The 16,008-nt window shown below is 36.6% G+C and overlaps 1 protein-coding gene across 9 annotated transcripts in view; it reads left to right on the top strand.

The window, feature by feature from the left end:
• Positions 1 to 6: 6 nt before the first annotated feature.
• The window catches only part of PPP3CB (protein phosphatase 3 catalytic subunit beta), a 47,311-nt gene continuing 31,309 nt past the window's right edge, over positions 7 to 16,008 (top strand). For 5 of the 9 annotated variants that reach the window (XM_019625735.1, XM_019625722.1, XM_019625728.1 and 2 more), the window contains exons 1-3: positions 7 to 32; positions 12,138 to 12,338; positions 13,014 to 13,138. In XM_019625735.1, coding sequence (XP_019481280.1) covers positions 12,188 to 12,338; positions 13,014 to 13,138 — 276 coding nt within the window. In that variant the 5' untranslated portion in view covers positions 7 to 32; positions 12,138 to 12,187. Of the gene's footprint in view, positions 33 to 58; positions 564 to 12,137; positions 12,339 to 13,013; positions 13,139 to 16,008 lie in introns of those variants that run through there. The other 4 variants (XM_019625691.1, XM_019625684.1, XM_019625700.1 and 1 more) reach the window with 2 other exon arrangements.

The following is a 16,008-nucleotide window of genomic DNA, read 5'->3' as shown; positions in this document are numbered from 1 at the left end:
GCCCCCTCCCGGGGCTGACCGCGTCGTCAAAGGTGAGAGGTGGACGAAGCCCTGGGGGCCTGGCCTGAGGAGCTGTGTGTGAGGACGGGCGGGAGACCGTCCCCTCCCGAGCGGGCCCGGATGGGCGGACGAGTGACTGGCTGCCTCCCTTGGGGAGTGGCCCCTGGGCGGGCCCCTGCTGGGCTGGGCTGTGTTGGTGGCGGAGGCTCCGCGGTCTCTCGCTTGCCTTCAGGCCGGGGCGGGGGTTTCGCTCTCGAGGTCTCTTAGCCGAAGGGGCGAGGCTCCTAGCCGCAATGAACCCCTTTCTTTTCCTACTCGGCCTGTCAGAGCGGCCCAGAGGCCGCGATTAGCTTCCTGCTTCGCGACAGCTGCACGCCTAGCTTGCCGGGGCGGACCAAGGGGCTCGGAGATCTGCAGCCACGCGGGGCCGGGCGATGAGCCGTCAGAAATCACCTCGGCTTTGGCCCACGCCTGCTCCCCAGTGACAGCCGTCCGCCCTGTTCGCGCCTAGTTAGCACCGGCCCCGGGGGTTCGCGCTTGGCCCTCGGGTGTCACCCCGCGCGGTAATTGGGGGAAACCATATGGGATTGACAAGGGTGAAGGGACGAGGCCGGATTTGGGGTTCCCGGCATTAAGTACAGAACAGATGGAGAAAGGGCAACATAGAAGACAAAAGTAATAGTAATAATAATAAGCTTGGTGGATAGGAAGCAGCATTTACTTAGAAAACCGTCAACACTGTTTGGTCAAGGGCCAAAAGGGGTTACCCCTCCCCTTCAAACACACACACACTGTCCCTGGAAGAAAAAGTTAAATATTTCTCAGCTGAGGCAGAATTTATGGATGTTTACTGACAACAGGTTAGCAGATTAATTTGAAATAGAGAAATTGAGGGCTGATGGAGAGTTACTTAAGATTTCCATGCTCTCTGGGAGAGCCCATCAACTTCAAACTGCTGTGGAGGTGAAAAACAATTCGAAGTGATTTTTCTTTACCATGTGGCTTGCTCAATAAATTGAAATCATTTTAGAATAAAGTTTTTTTATTGTTTATTTTTGAAAGATGGATATTTCTTTTGTTTTATTTTATTTTTTCATTCAGCTTCTCAAATATACTGGCACACTGTTTAAACACTCTTAAGCCCAGTTTTTGAAATCTGACCAGATGTGTTTCTATTAAAATATTTAAAAACAAGAACCATTTTCCTTTGTGTTATTTTAATTTTTCAATTTGAGCCTCCTTTAATAATACTGATTTGTATCCAGGCTTATATAGGTAATTTTTTTAAAAGTTAGTAGTATATCCAGCTGGGCCAGGCATTGGAATAAGCTGAATAAAGAGTTTATGGAATCCTTGTCCTGAAAAATCTTTTTAAAAAGAGAGGGAAGAAAGAAAGAAAGATTGGTAGTTCAGGCATTCATCCTGTCATGAAATCCTGGAGTTTTGTGGGGGTGGGAACAGGAGACTAGCTGCCTCTTCATTTCCTATGTACCTGTGTTACGTGTTCACTTCCCTGGGCACTTGACACTCTCCCATTAGGTGGGACAACCAGTCACATTCCTGAACAATGAGTGTGTGCTATCCTTATGATTGTGAATCTTCTTGTTTCTTGTCATATATATGGTAATGTTTTCCTTGCACTGCTTTACTACAGTAAAAATAAGATTCCAAACATAAGGCATATTCCTTAGGGGTAAGTTGTGAATCCAAAACAGTCACATTTGATTGGTATGGAATAAAAGTCATTTGATTTAGGTAAATAGGAAAGGAGTTTGTTGGTATAGAAAATTATAAATAGAGCTCATGGATATAAGATCTTGTGTACTCAGTGGTATATTCTTCAACAAAACAACTTTCATTTCTTTATGGAATTTGTTTGCTTGTTGGAATGCCTGATATGGATCATATGTTTATAGAGATGGTTTGCAACAGACTAGTTTGCACTACTCATAGAGTCTCATCTCTGGCTTCCTTGGAAATTACTGGGAAATTCACCTTTCATACAGAAATTCACTTTTAGATTTCATCTTCAGGCTTCTTTCTTGCCTTTCTCATTTAAAAATTTTACCATAATGTTACATTTGGTGACAGAGAAGATATATGACCACAGTGCTAGTTCAACTCAAGTTTAACTTGTTAAAATTCAGATTTTAAAAAAGTCCAATATGTGTTAGTTTTGCAACTGTACCATTTCATAGTAGTACTATGGAGACCATCGTTTGCATCGAATACAAGTAGTCTTTTCCTCCCTGAAACTTTTCCTTATTGTTTCTCAGTTTTTATACTCATACTTCTAGTAAGGAGGCCTGTATTTTACGGTCATGTAGGTTTTGAAAAGGATATGGGTCTTTCTGTGTTTAATAGCAGATGCCTGAAATTCGCTTCATGTGAAGTTTGGAATATTGGAATACTGTAGGTGATTCATGTATAAATGCAGTTAGCTCTTCACTGAAATTATTTGTGGTAATTCCATATCACTGATTATGGGTGATTAGGTTTCCTGGTTGGTTAAAGCAGATTTAGTTCTGAGTCCACTCCAGCTGCTAGCTCTGGTCATATTCTTCTGTTTTAAAGTTGATGTAGCCAATGTAGTTTAGGTGAGCTAGTATGTCTTCCTAACTAGTTCCTGTTAAGCATTTTTTCTATTCTGTAGTTAGGATGAGAAATTGGACATCAGAAAATAGAAATAAACTCAGAAAAACAGCTAACTATCTGTATGAATGTCTTACTGCCACATCAGCAAATTTTTCATTACCGATTATTAGATGAACCACATAAGTCTGGGGGGGGGGGTCACATAGCTGCTTCAGTGTTTCTTGCTAGTTATATTTAATTATATTTTAAACCAACTTGAATTTTAATTTTATTTACAAAATCTGTTCTGTGGATTTACCTATCTAAAAAGATAACTCGTAAAAATGATTTTTCTTATTTCCACCCCCATTAAACTGTTAAGCATACTAAAATAAAACGTCAGTACCATGTGTCCTAGCGAAAGCAAAGTGTGTGTGTGTGTGTGTGTGTGTGTGTGTGTGTGTGTGTGTGAGAGAGAGAGAGAGAGAGAGAGAGAACAGAGAGAGAACAGAGAGAGAACAGAGAGAGAGAGAGAGAGAGAGAGAGGGAGAACACGCTGTGATAACAAGTCATCTTAGAAGGAAAATGCCAAGGAGGAAATACAACTGGTCAGGAGTAAGGCAAAAGCTTCAGGTTCCAGACCTATTGAGTGAATTGGCAAGAGTTGTAAGGAAAAGTTTGGTGAAAAGAACCTTGATTTAGTAAATGAAATGTGTTTTAGTGCCAAACATATGACTTTATTTCATCATAAAACATATGACTATTTCATAAAAATGTTTATACACAGATCAAATATGCTGAAGCTAATTGGGCGTCCTTGTTTGGCATGTAAAAGTTATTTTGAAACCTCAAAGTAATTAAATAGCAAATATTTAATGACTGCTGTATGCTAAAAACAGTAGGAAAACAAGTATGAAAGATAAAATACAGTCTTGGTCCTTGGGGAAATAAGATATATATGTCAAAAGAACAGGTATGATTAATAATTGCAAGCTAAGAGGCAGAGCCAACAAGTTTGAGTTCAAAGGAGGCAGTGATGACTCTGGACTGCAATGGTCTATCGAGCCTGTAGAAGGAAAGAGGCCTTGAAAGATGGGTAGGATTCCAGTAGGCAGAGGATTGGGACCATTTATTTGTGCAACATTTATTGAGTAGCTGCTTTGTACCAGGCATTATACTAGTCATCGGATACAGAATTGAATTAGATCTGTTAAGATAGAGTCTCTCAAAGTGCTGGCAGTCTAGTTGAGGAGACATTATTACAAACAAATAATACAATGAATTAGGTACAAAGTGCTGTTGGAGCTGTAAAGAAGAAATTGACTCGCTTACTTGGAGAGAAAGCATCACTGTGAGATTATGTTTTGGGGTGGGCCTTGAAGGTTGAGTAGAATTTCTCACAGCAGAAAGGCATGGAGTTTTTTTTTAAAGCGTGAAATAGGTGACAGTAGTGTGTAAAGTGCTTGGCAAGGAGTGGCAGGTGATGAAGCAAGCTGAAAAGGATCTTTTGCCCACCAAGTTGAGTTGAAATTTAAAAGTATAACCTCTGGATGATTAAGAACACAGGTTCTAGAGTCAGGCTGACTGGGTTTGAATCCTAGCTCTTCCTTAATAACCTTTTCACTGTGGATAGAATATTTAATATCACCCAGTCTCAATTTTCTCTGTAAAATAAAGTTAATAAAGTATTATTTGGAGTGTTTTGAAGGATTAATGAAGATAGTCCATGTAAAGTGTGTAAGCATTGCCTGGCCTGGCACGTGATAAATACTCAACCAATAGTAGCCATCACCGTTATTATTATTGAAGGTTTTAAAGTAGAGGAGTGACCCAAAATCTTGGATTTTGAAAGCTAGTGTGGTTATTGTGTAGAACAAAATATTAGAAGGTGAGAGGCTTAAATCAGGGTGTCAGAGGATTAATGGTGTAGTGCAAATTCTGAATGACCAAAGCATGAATTAAGGGAAAGAGAGAAACCAGATATGACACAAATTATGAGTAATATTGGAAGGTAGATATATTGGACCTGTGATTGGGTGTGGGAATGAAATGGGGAAGAGCAAAACTTTTTAAGGAAACAATTGGACTAATTTTCTTTTAGGGATTGATTAAATTGAGCAATTATATTTTGAAGCAAAGATTGGAGTGAATGTAAAAGACTGGGAATAGTCAAATTGAGAAGGACCTTGAAAATAAGTTTTAGGTTTTTATTCCCCCCTTTAGTCTTTAAGAGACTACCCAAAATTTTTGGGTAAGTTAATCTAGCTATGCTTTGTACAATCAAGAAAGGAGGAAAAGTAGAGCTTAGTTATATTTTTCTAGTACACGAAGTGGTAAGAGCTTGAACTAGCTAGAATTGATAGCAGCAATGGAGATGTAAGAAAATGAATAGAATTTGAAGAATTAATAGGACTTGGAGTCCAGAAAAAGAACAATGAAACCAAAATTTTAAGCTCGAGTGACAGAATGGTGATACCATAACAAAAATAAGTCAGGAAGGGGAACCAACTTTGAGGGCAAGGTACTGTATTCACAGACCCACCACAAATTAAAAGGAACCCAAGGGATACCTTGAAATTTTAAAGACAGCACTGTAGAATTTATTGAATCTTCCTTAGAGCATGTGGCCAATGCATGCTTCTACCCCTAGCAACTGAATGGGGTATACTGTTATTCATGTTAGGATACTTTTGATGACTCTTAGTCAGAAGAGCATTGTCATTATGGTATAAGACAGATGGTATTGGACTAGCATTCTGAATACCTCAGTTTCAACCATGGCTCTACCCCTTACTTGTTGAAACACCTCGAGAGAGGCATTGAAGTTCTCTAAACCTGTTATCTCATTTGTGAAATGGTCATAAAACCTGCCCTATCAGACTCACAGGATGTCTCTGAGAATCATATAGGATCATCATGTAGGTGAAAGTACTTTGTAAACTGTAAACACTATAAATATATTGTTGCTGCTATAAATTAGTGTCAAGATATACAAGTATTTTAGAAACTATAATATATCATTAATCATTAATTCAATAAACATTTATTAGTAGCTACGTTCTAATTACTAGGTAAGTAGGGATGAAAGACAGAACCCCTTCCCTTCAAGGAGCTCTTAAGCTTGTATGGGAGACAGATGTTTACAGTGCAGTTGGTAAATGCCATGATATAGATGTGCATCATATGCTATGCTGTGGGACCACAAAGGAGGAGGCACCCTTAACCTATTCTGGGAACTGGCTTGGGGTGGAGTGAACAATGGTTAACACTAGTGCACCCCCAAACAATAAGGCATGCAAGGTTCAGAGACAAAAAAAAATAGTGATGTAATTTAAAAAATGAAAATAAAATGTATGTAGTATAGGATGTACCTGGAATGTGAGGGAGGGGCAAAAGATGAGGGTTGGACATGTGGGGAAGGGTCAGATCACAAGGGCTCTTATATGCCATGTTAAGATAAAGAATTTGGATTTGATATAATGAAGCCAGTCAATTTAAGACCTATTGGCCATGGACGGTGAGGAAGAAAGAGACTTCTAGGATAATTCCCAGATGGGTTAATGTATTGGTTAGATGGTTTAGAGGGAAAGATTATACATTAAATTTTGAATATATTAAGTTTGAGATACCTGGAATATCTAAGGGTCAAGGATAGAATTTTAGGACACATACTGACACTTAAGGATTGGGGAAAGGACTAGAAGTCCATGAAATAGGTCAATCAGGTTTAACCAGAGAAGTAAGAGAAAAACCAGGGAGTGTTTTCAAGAACTCAAGAAAGGAGAGAATTATAAGGTAGAAGAATAAAGCAGAAGCCAGATAAATGTGGATTGTGGAAAACACAAAAAGTGAGAAAATGAAGATATCCATTGTATTGTAGATTACTTTTTCAAGAAGCTTAGTTGTCAAAATAAGGGATATCCACCTTTACATTTCTTCTTAGCTCAGGGAAGGGGTATTCCGCCTGTCCAACACTAAGCATCCTATCTGCTTTGAATCCCTCTCCCCACCCATCCCATGCCCCCATTCTATTTCTTCTGCCTCTGACACTCCATTGCATCTTTCCTATGAGCAGATAAACATACTTAAGTCTCTGTGATCTTAAAAACAACCCAAACAAGTAACTTTCCCTTACTCCTCATTCCTGTTTCTGCCATGTATATCATGGTTTTCATGTGAGCGATGACTACAAGTTTAACATATGGCAGGGACAAGTGTAAACTAGCTAGAAGGCATGAACCTCAAAGGAGGAGGCCTTTTTTCCCTCGTGTGTTGCAGAAAAAGAAAAGAGGGTCCTTGACACCCTGAAGAGGATTCACAGGTGAGCTGATACAAAGTTTAAAGTAAAAGTTTATCTAGCGGAGAGTAAGAAAACAAAGGGCACCCCATAGACAGAGTGGGGGTGTCTAATCGCTAGTGGAAGAAAGACCCCTTCCATCTGCAGGGCTAGGGTTTACATGTGTTTTCTGCTTCTCTGGAAAAGTCATTGGTGTGGGGCGGGAAAGGAGGATGGAAGAACAATGGTAAGCTTACCTTTAACTTCAGTAAGATGCAAGAAGAATAGGGGCAGGTTGGTCTTTAACTCTAGTAAAGCACAACCTCTGATTATTTTCTATGGGCTTATCCACAGGGAGGGTCCTGATGGAATCTTCTAGTCTTCCAGAGACATGGCTCTGTGTTGTCGATAAATGCCTGCCTGAGCTCTGTGTTGTGGAGCATGTAGGCAGCAGGCTTGGAATCCAACCTCATAGTTTTTTTGTTTTTTTTTCTTTAAAAATATTTCTCATGCCCCTTCCCTGTATTATGTGGCGTGATGATGTTGGACATGGTAAAGGGAAGCTAAAGGGGATGGAAGCCTTCTCTGCTGGGAGGAGTGGAGTACGGAAGAACGAGCAGTGTCCGAAAAAAGGGTTTGAGAAGTGTCCTTTAGGGGAACTAAGATTTAATTAAGCTAGAGAGATGACAGCATTCTCTGAAGAGCTGAAGAGTGATTGTGTGTGTGTGTGTGTGTGTGAGAGAGAGAGAGAGAGAGAGAGAGAGAGAGAGAGAGAGAGAGAGTGTCTGTGTGTATAAGGGTGGATTTTTTTTTTTTTCATAAAGGGAATTCTGGAGGCTTCAATGAAAAGGATTGGGAGGGAAGGAGAACAGCCAGAGGATGGAATGGTGTGAGTAAAAGAAATACAGAAAAAAGTTCAGAGGTGTAGATGACAGGAGGGACTTTATTTTGGACCATTGCCAGTAATGGCAATGAGAAGCATGGGTACCTGACTGATACTTTGGAGTCAAGTTGTTCAGTTAGCACAGGCTGCAACCCACTTGATGTTGGAGGCTTCATGAGGCCTAATAGTTTGCAGCCTTTGCTTAGAGTTGAGGAACAGGATTAGTTGATTGATACTCAGGATTCCTTACCCAGTAGTAGAAAAAATAAGAACTCTGCCCCTCCCACATCTCTGATCAATCTATGTTCCTGATTTATTTTCCCAACTTCCTAAATTAAAACTCTTTAGGCCTCATTTTTTAGCCACCGTACATTAATCTGAATGAAAGTACCCTGTGAATGTTATTGATTACTATACAGATATGCCCTTCAAGGCACAATTTGGGTTCAAGGAAATTTTAAAACAACAGCTTGGTCTAAATGAATACTATTGCCAAGTCGGGTTTTCTAGTGTTGGAAACTTGGTGTTTTGAGGTGATTTTGTAGCTCTTGAGGTTATTACATTTAGCCATTTTAGCCATTTCCATTATTGACCATTTACATTTACACACATTTATGTTCTGGTTTTTCCCTATCACAAATACAGAAGAGTAGGCTAAAATGAGAAAAATGTGTATAGGAAGAACACCCTAGAAAAGCAGGAATAGTTGGCTGAAGATGAATTAGAAATAAAAACGAAAAACCTTTTAAAAGCCTAAAATAGATAGAAATGTTTTAAAATGCCTTAAGAATCACAAAACAAAGTAGTAGTTGAGAAGATTGATTTCTGATGAAAAAAATTTAATCCTCTATTGACTTGCAGGGTCACTACTTAACACCCCCCCATTAGGCCAGATTCTATTTGGTCAGTTTTCCTTTGACTGATCAGATCACCTGCTATAGCTCCTTTTTCCAGCTGCCAAAGAGCACATTTCTTTTTCCTCTTATTATTTACTGATATATTAAAGCATATTCTTTTGAAACTCCCTATTCTCCACTTTCAGTTTTGTGTTGTTAGAACAGCATTGCTCTCCTATAATTTTCACTTACTTTTATCTGTCTGTGGTGGCATTTCTTCACTCAACTCCTCCACCTGTACCCATTCCTCAAAAGGTATTCCAGCTGGTCTTGAAATGTAAAGTATGGTTTGAGTTGACAAAGAAGTGGAAAAGCATAGGTCTATGGGTACTGATGGGCATGGAGGCAGTTTATACTCTCCCCCCCGCCCCCCAGGTAAATAAAGACATTCTGGCTCTTGGTTAAAGAGGGGGCAACACCTCAGTGTGACTGACAATGTGAATGAAAACACACAGTACCACTGGTGACTGGCTGAGGGGGGGGGGGATGGAGTGGCCTCCCAGATGAGCTTTTAGGAAGTCCTGTATTTTGAATAGAGTTCAGTTAATAATGGAATTATGTTGTTGATTATTAGGAAGTATACATAATCTAGAATGCAGTGTCTTAAATCAAACTGTCTCTTTTCCTGAGTAGAATGATAAAAAATTCTCTTGGCCTAGTGAAAAAAGTATGATCCCATCTTGATCTCGGAAATTTGTATTTAAGAGACATTTAAACTTTTCATTTTTATAATGTTCCCAAAGTAACTTGATTTATTTAGTAATCAATTGTTAAATTCTGTAGTTTAAAAACAATTGGTTTACTGATGGGGGCAGATTTGGTTGTTTCATGTTTAATGGTTTGTTTAATCTTTGGTTGGAGAAAAACATACTTTTAACAGAGGTTTTTATTTTATTAGAATCTAGGCATACTATATTTTGGGGAACAAAATGTATTTAGATGTTTTAGATGTAGTAAAAAGAAATGGGAATAAATGTATCCTAATGTAGGGGAAAAATGCAAGTTCAGGTTTTGTTTTACTAAATCAAAAAAAGAAGAAAGCAAGAGGGACTGGTGATTTAAAAGTCTTTCAAAAATTGATATCTCTCTGCTTTAGTTCTTACCTCGCTTCTAAGGGATCAAGTTCTTCCTAAATTTTTTTTCCTCATATGCACTTTTAAAGGATTGAGTTCTTTGAAATTTTTTTTCTGGTATGAGAACATGGATACTTAGTCTTTCTTAAGTAATTGATATAATTCTAACCCAGCCCCTGTTTTTAGTTATTTGGTTTAGTTGAAATGTGAAGAAGCAATTGGTTCTATACATTTCCAATCTTCTATATAATAATTGATAATCACAGTAATGACCCAAAAACATCAAGAAAATACTATAAACTGTATGCCTGACTATAAAGTGATTTTTTTTTCTTAAAAATTTTTGTTTCAGAAAAGAGAGAGCTGCCTTACGTTTAAGACTGTATGTAGATTCTTACTATACATTTATTTATTTATTTTGGAAAACAAGTATTATTTGTTAAAGAGCCTAAAATGACTTCATTGATTTTGAATGCATAAAGAGGTCACGTGTTGGATTCAGTAAAAAAGGAATCAAATAAATTTAACAGATATATAGTAATTTTTCCTAGGTATATGATTTCAAATGATGCTAGATACCATTGAAAATAGACCTTCCTGTTTTCCATTCCATTTAACAAATATCAGTTTAAAACAGTACAGTTGGTGATTACTTGTGGAAATCACAGATATATACTATAGGAGTAAAAAGGCCAACTATTTTACTAGTTAGACAAATGGGAACTGTGGCTTAGAATACATTTGCAGTGATAACATTGTACATATATTCAAAAAGTGGTTTTTTGGGCCGGCTGAGTGATGCATTGATTAGGAGTTGGCTTGGGACACCAGCTCTGAGCAACAGGACTCCGGTTTGAATCCCTCATGAGGGCCAGTGGCGCTGCGCCCTCTACAGCTAAGATGGTGAACAACAGCTCAACCTGGAGCTGGGCTGCCATGAGTCACCAGCGACAGTGTGGACTGCTGTAGGGCTGGCAAGCAGCTAGCCTGCGCTTTCATGAGCTGCCGTGAGCCACCGTGGGCGTCCGTCCGATGACCTACAAGCGACTGCCTCACCCGGGAAAAGCGCAGTGATAATACCAACATGAGCCAGTGGGGCGATTTCCTCCACAACTAGACTGAAGAACAAAAGGACTGCAACTTGTCTGTTCCCCTTCCCCGGTTCCCAAACACTGTTCCCCTCCCCCAATTCCCCAATAAAATCTTTTTTTTAAAAAAAGTGGTTTTTCTCAAATAGCTTAAATGGAAGTGAAGATGATTTGCTTTTGAAAGTGTTAGATGACTCAAAAAGTGACTCCAATGATAAGGAATATACTGATGTTGAATATGTGCATAAATACTTGGAATGAAAGTGTTTTGTGAAACATGAAATTAGGAGAAAAAGCAGTATTTCAGAATTATCATGATTTATTAATGTTATTTGAAATCTATATATGCATCTAAATTAATTTTTATTTCCTAAATAAGCATTTGTTTGTCTTATCTGTATCCCTAAAAGTTTCTATTCAAGTTGGCCAGAAAACATTGTTTTGGTTTTTTTTCCTTAAGATTTTTATTAAAAAATATAGTGGGCCGGCAAAGTGGCTCAGTTGGTTAAGAGCTCGCTCAAGAGTTTGAGCTCTGAGCAACAGCGGGTCAATGCCCGACCTGAGCTGAGCTGCCACTGAGCTGCCAAAAGGTGGCAGGATGGCTCAGCTAAAAAAATAAATAAATAAATAAAATATAGCTAACATACATTATATCGGTTTCAGGGGTACACTGTAGTCATTCAACATTTATATACCTAAAGAAGTGATCACCATAAGTCAAGCAACTATCTGACACCGTACCACGCTATCACAATATTATTGACTATATTCCTTATGCTGAACGTTACATCCCCATGACTTATTTGGAAAACATTGTGAGATTATATATATACATACATATACACACACCCATATATATGTATATATATATTCATATGTGTGTATATATATATATATAATATATATATATATACACACATATGAATATATTTATTCTTATTAGTAACATGGTGAATTGCTTTATTTTTTGGATTTCTTTCCATTCAGCTTATGTAGTATTAAGTTATATTTATTATACTTCATTTAAGATGAAGAGAGTATGTTTTGAGAGTTTTACCAAAAAATATTTTGACTTAAAAAAACTCTAGTTATCCTGAAAGAACCTTAATTTTGTGAGACAATTCATTTCTCTAAATATTTTCAACAAAGAACATGTTATATACAGATTAATAAAAATATATAGCTTACTCTTTAAAAAGTTTTAAAAAAATGAACACCTCTATCCAATAACAGAAGAAACAAAAACCAGCTTTTCAGTTTTTACTCTTATTTACCTAGATCTATTGATTAGTGTTATGTTAATATATTAATAGTGATTTATTTTTTCTTAATTTAAAAAAATTGCAGCTGTCCCTTTCCCCCCAACACATCGCTTGACATCTGAAGAAGTATTTGATATGGACGGGATACCTAGGGTTGATGTTCTGAAGAACCATTTAGTAAAAGAAGGTCGGGTAGATGAAGAAATTGCGCTTAGAATTATCAATGAGGGTGCTGCCATCCTTCGGAGAGAGAAAACCATGATAGAAGTAGAGGCTCCAATTACAGGTACATTTATTTATGTTTTGGATATTATTTTTTATTATACTATTATTTAGTTGCCCAGATATAAAGCTATTTTCTCTTCAATAATATCATATACAAATTAATGTTATGTAGGCATTATCTTGAATTTTCAAATTATTTTCATTAATTTTTTTTTAGTTTTTTCCTATTTTCAGTGATAAACATGATCCTAAATAATCTGAGTGCAGAGTTAGTCTAATATGCTATTGTGAAAGTTTCATTAGTTGTATTGGCCATGATACAATTAGATCCAACAAATATTTATTTACTTTTCTTTCAATCATTAGGGTTAAATACCTCAATGTTTTATTGGATACCAAAGATGATCATTTAGAAGTCAACAGAAAGTATTGGAGATTTTATTGCCACCATTATAATTTTGTCATCATAAGACACACATTCTTATTTTCTTAAACAAGAGCTTTATAAATTTAGATGAAAATTTTGTCACTGGCTACAAATTTCATTACTTTTGTTATATCTTATTCTAGATCTTGAGCACATGAACACTTGAGTACACATCATCCCTATCATAATTCTTCTCAAACATTTCTTGATAGAATTTACACTATTTCTTATGTAAAAGAAATTAGAATTTAAGTGAAATTTGTTATTTCAGAGCTTTTTTTTTCATATCTAATAATTTTCTTGTTTCAGTGTGTGGTGACATCCATGGCCAATTTTTTGATCTGATGAAACTTTTTGAAGTAGGAGGATCACCTGCTAATACGCGATACCTTTTTCTTGGTGATTATGTGGACAGAGGTTATTTTAGTATAGAGGTAATAATCATATACTGTCATTTGATTTGCTTTTAAGTGTTATCATAGATGATTTCCATTAATTCCTAGTAAAATAAGTTCTTTGAAGTAACCTGTATTGGGTTCTTTTTAATACCTTTGCATTTTCTGAGTAAATAGTAGTTTTAAAGGTACTGTTTATTCTTCTGCCTTTCAAACTATTCTATTAATTTTCTCTGGATTACTGTTTATATAATTATAATTGCCATTTTTCCCAGTGGAAATTTTAAACAAACTGAGGGGGTTTTTATTGCCCTGTTATCTAGTAGCCCTAAGGAGCTAGTGGTTTTTATCTCTCTTACCCCTAAAGGCATTAACCCATGTGAAAAAAGATTAATTGAATTTTTTCTGATTAAATAAAGCTCATTATAATGTTTTTATTGCTTAAACCCTATGCTCCTATCCCTCCTTCTCTAGCTATTAATGACCTTAGTGAATCTTTTTTTATTCTGAAATTATTCGTTTGTTTTAAAAAACTTAAGAGGCATTAAAATGACCTGTTGATTATCACTTAACGGTAGATGGTTCTTTTTGCTCCTTTTACTTATCTAATTATATAAATAAAATTGGGTAAATATAGAACAATTTGTATTTTCTAATATGTGTATCTCTTTTTAAATTTTTTTTAAATTGTGGTAAAATTGGTATACAGATTATATATATTTCAGGCATATAAGATAATTCAGTATTTGTATACTCTTCATTTTTCAAGTGAAAATAGTACCATATTACAATATTTTTCTGTAACTTCCTTTTTTTCATACACCCGTATACTGTGATGTATTCCAGGTCAGTAAATATAAGTAAATATAAGTTTACAGCATCATTTTTAATAACTGCATTGCATTCCACTGAATAAACAAACCACAGTTAATTAATCAATTCCTTATTTTTGGACACTTAAGGTGTTCCCAGGTTTTTGCCATTACAAATGATACTCTATTAGACCCATGTTATTTATACATCTTTGCATACTTGCCCAATTATTTCTTTAGGACAGATTCCTAGAGGTAAAAATTGCTAGGTACAAGCTCTACTAATAGATACTCGTTTTGAGCACTTAACATGTTCCAAGTATGTTCCAAGCATGTTCCAAGCACTTAATACACGTTAATTTAATCCTCACAACAACGTTATAGTGTAAATACTGTTATTTTATCCATTTTAGATCTGAGGAATCTGAGGCTTAGAGAGGTTAACTAAACTGCCCAAGGTCACATAGTAAGTGGTACAGTCAGGCAGTCCAACTCCAAGCCTGTGCTCTTAGCCACCTCTCTTGGTAAATAGTGAAGCCTTACCTAGTGAATTTCCATGTGGCTACTATTGTTTCCATCCCCTTCTCCAGGGTTTTTGTCAACCTCCCTTCTGAGGTATGGTAGGACGGACACCTAGTGGGGAAGGGAGTTCAGGGCTCTGCCCACTCAAATGCCCTTAGGAATTTTATTATCCTGAGTACTTCCTTCCATTCATAGTTTCATCATCAGCCCTCTCAACCTTCCCTCAAGGCTTCAAGAAAATCAGAAAATAGTCCCTTTTAACAAAAAGATTGGGGGCTTTGACAACAACAATAAACAATTTTAGGAAGTTTGGTTGGCAACTGAGCATGTTGGTGTGTATGTCCTTGTATTAGAATGTTTCACAGCTGACTCTTTTAATACATTTTATTGTTATAAAAGGAAAATAACAAGGAATCAAAATAAGCAAAAAGGATAGGTAGAGTTCAATAAGTATTTCCCTGGTTTAATTACTTTTTTCTGGTAAATAAAATGAAGTGAATAGTTACACATTTCAGTATACCTTAACTTGCCAAAAATAGTTTGGTTTTTTCTTCTTGTATATTATTATATAAACCAAGCTTATTTCTATATGAAATAGTTCTTTTTTTTAACCAAATAAGTAAAATGTGAGTCTGTTTTTTAGGTTAAATGTATTTAGAGAAAAGTATCTATCTGTTTATTATGAAATAAACATAAAACACGGCTATTTCCTTCATTAGGCAGCATGGCCTAATGCTTAAAGATCAGAGGATCAGAAGCCTGTCTCTATGACTTAACGAGTTTTGTGATTTCAGACAAGTTACTTAAACTCTTCGCTTCAGTTTCCTCATTTGTAACATAGAGTTAATATTACATACTTCATAGGGTTGTTTGAGGAATAAATGAGGGGGATTAATTTTATAGTGCTTGACACACTTTAAGTACTCAATAAATGTTAGCTGCTATAATTTCTTACATTATTATTATATATTGATATACCTAAGGAGGAGACCAATCTGCTAATTGTTTTAACAGCAATCTGTAAACCTGAAGTGGGTTGTTTGAAGAATAAATGAAGGAGATTAATTTTATAGTGCATGATATATTATAAATACTCAATAAATGTTAACTGCTGTAATTCTTACATTATTACTATCTGTTGTTATACCTCAGGAGGAGACCAATATGCTAACTGTCTTTACAGCAAACAATCTAAATTTGAAGTAATTGAGTAGATTATTTGACTCATTCATTCAACAAATATTTATTGTTCTTCTACTGTTTGCTAAGTACTTTTATAGGAGTGGAGAATCAGAAGTGAATAAGATGACAAACTCCCTGATTTCATGTATTTATATTTTAGTAAGGGACAAAGAGGAAAAGGTAATAATGAGTAACAGAGATTGTAACAGGGTTAGAGGAAAAGGAGCAAAAATCAAACAACTATGTTAAACAAAAATATAAGAAGGGCCGGCTGAGTGGCTCAGTTGGTTAAGAGCTCGCTCAAGAGGTTGAGCTCTGAGCAACAGCGGTTCGAGTCCCGGCTCAAGCTGAGCAGCCGCTGAGCTGCCAACAGGTGGCAGGATGGCTCAGCTT

This window comes from Hipposideros armiger, unplaced genomic scaffold (assembly GCF_001890085.2).
Source record: "Hipposideros armiger isolate ML-2016 unplaced genomic scaffold, ASM189008v1 scaffold_15, whole genome shotgun sequence".
Lineage (NCBI taxonomy): Eukaryota > Metazoa > Chordata > Mammalia > Chiroptera > Hipposideridae > Hipposideros > Hipposideros armiger.
The sequence above is the reverse complement of the archived record's forward strand: the minus strand, read 5'-3'. Positions and strand labels throughout refer to the sequence as shown.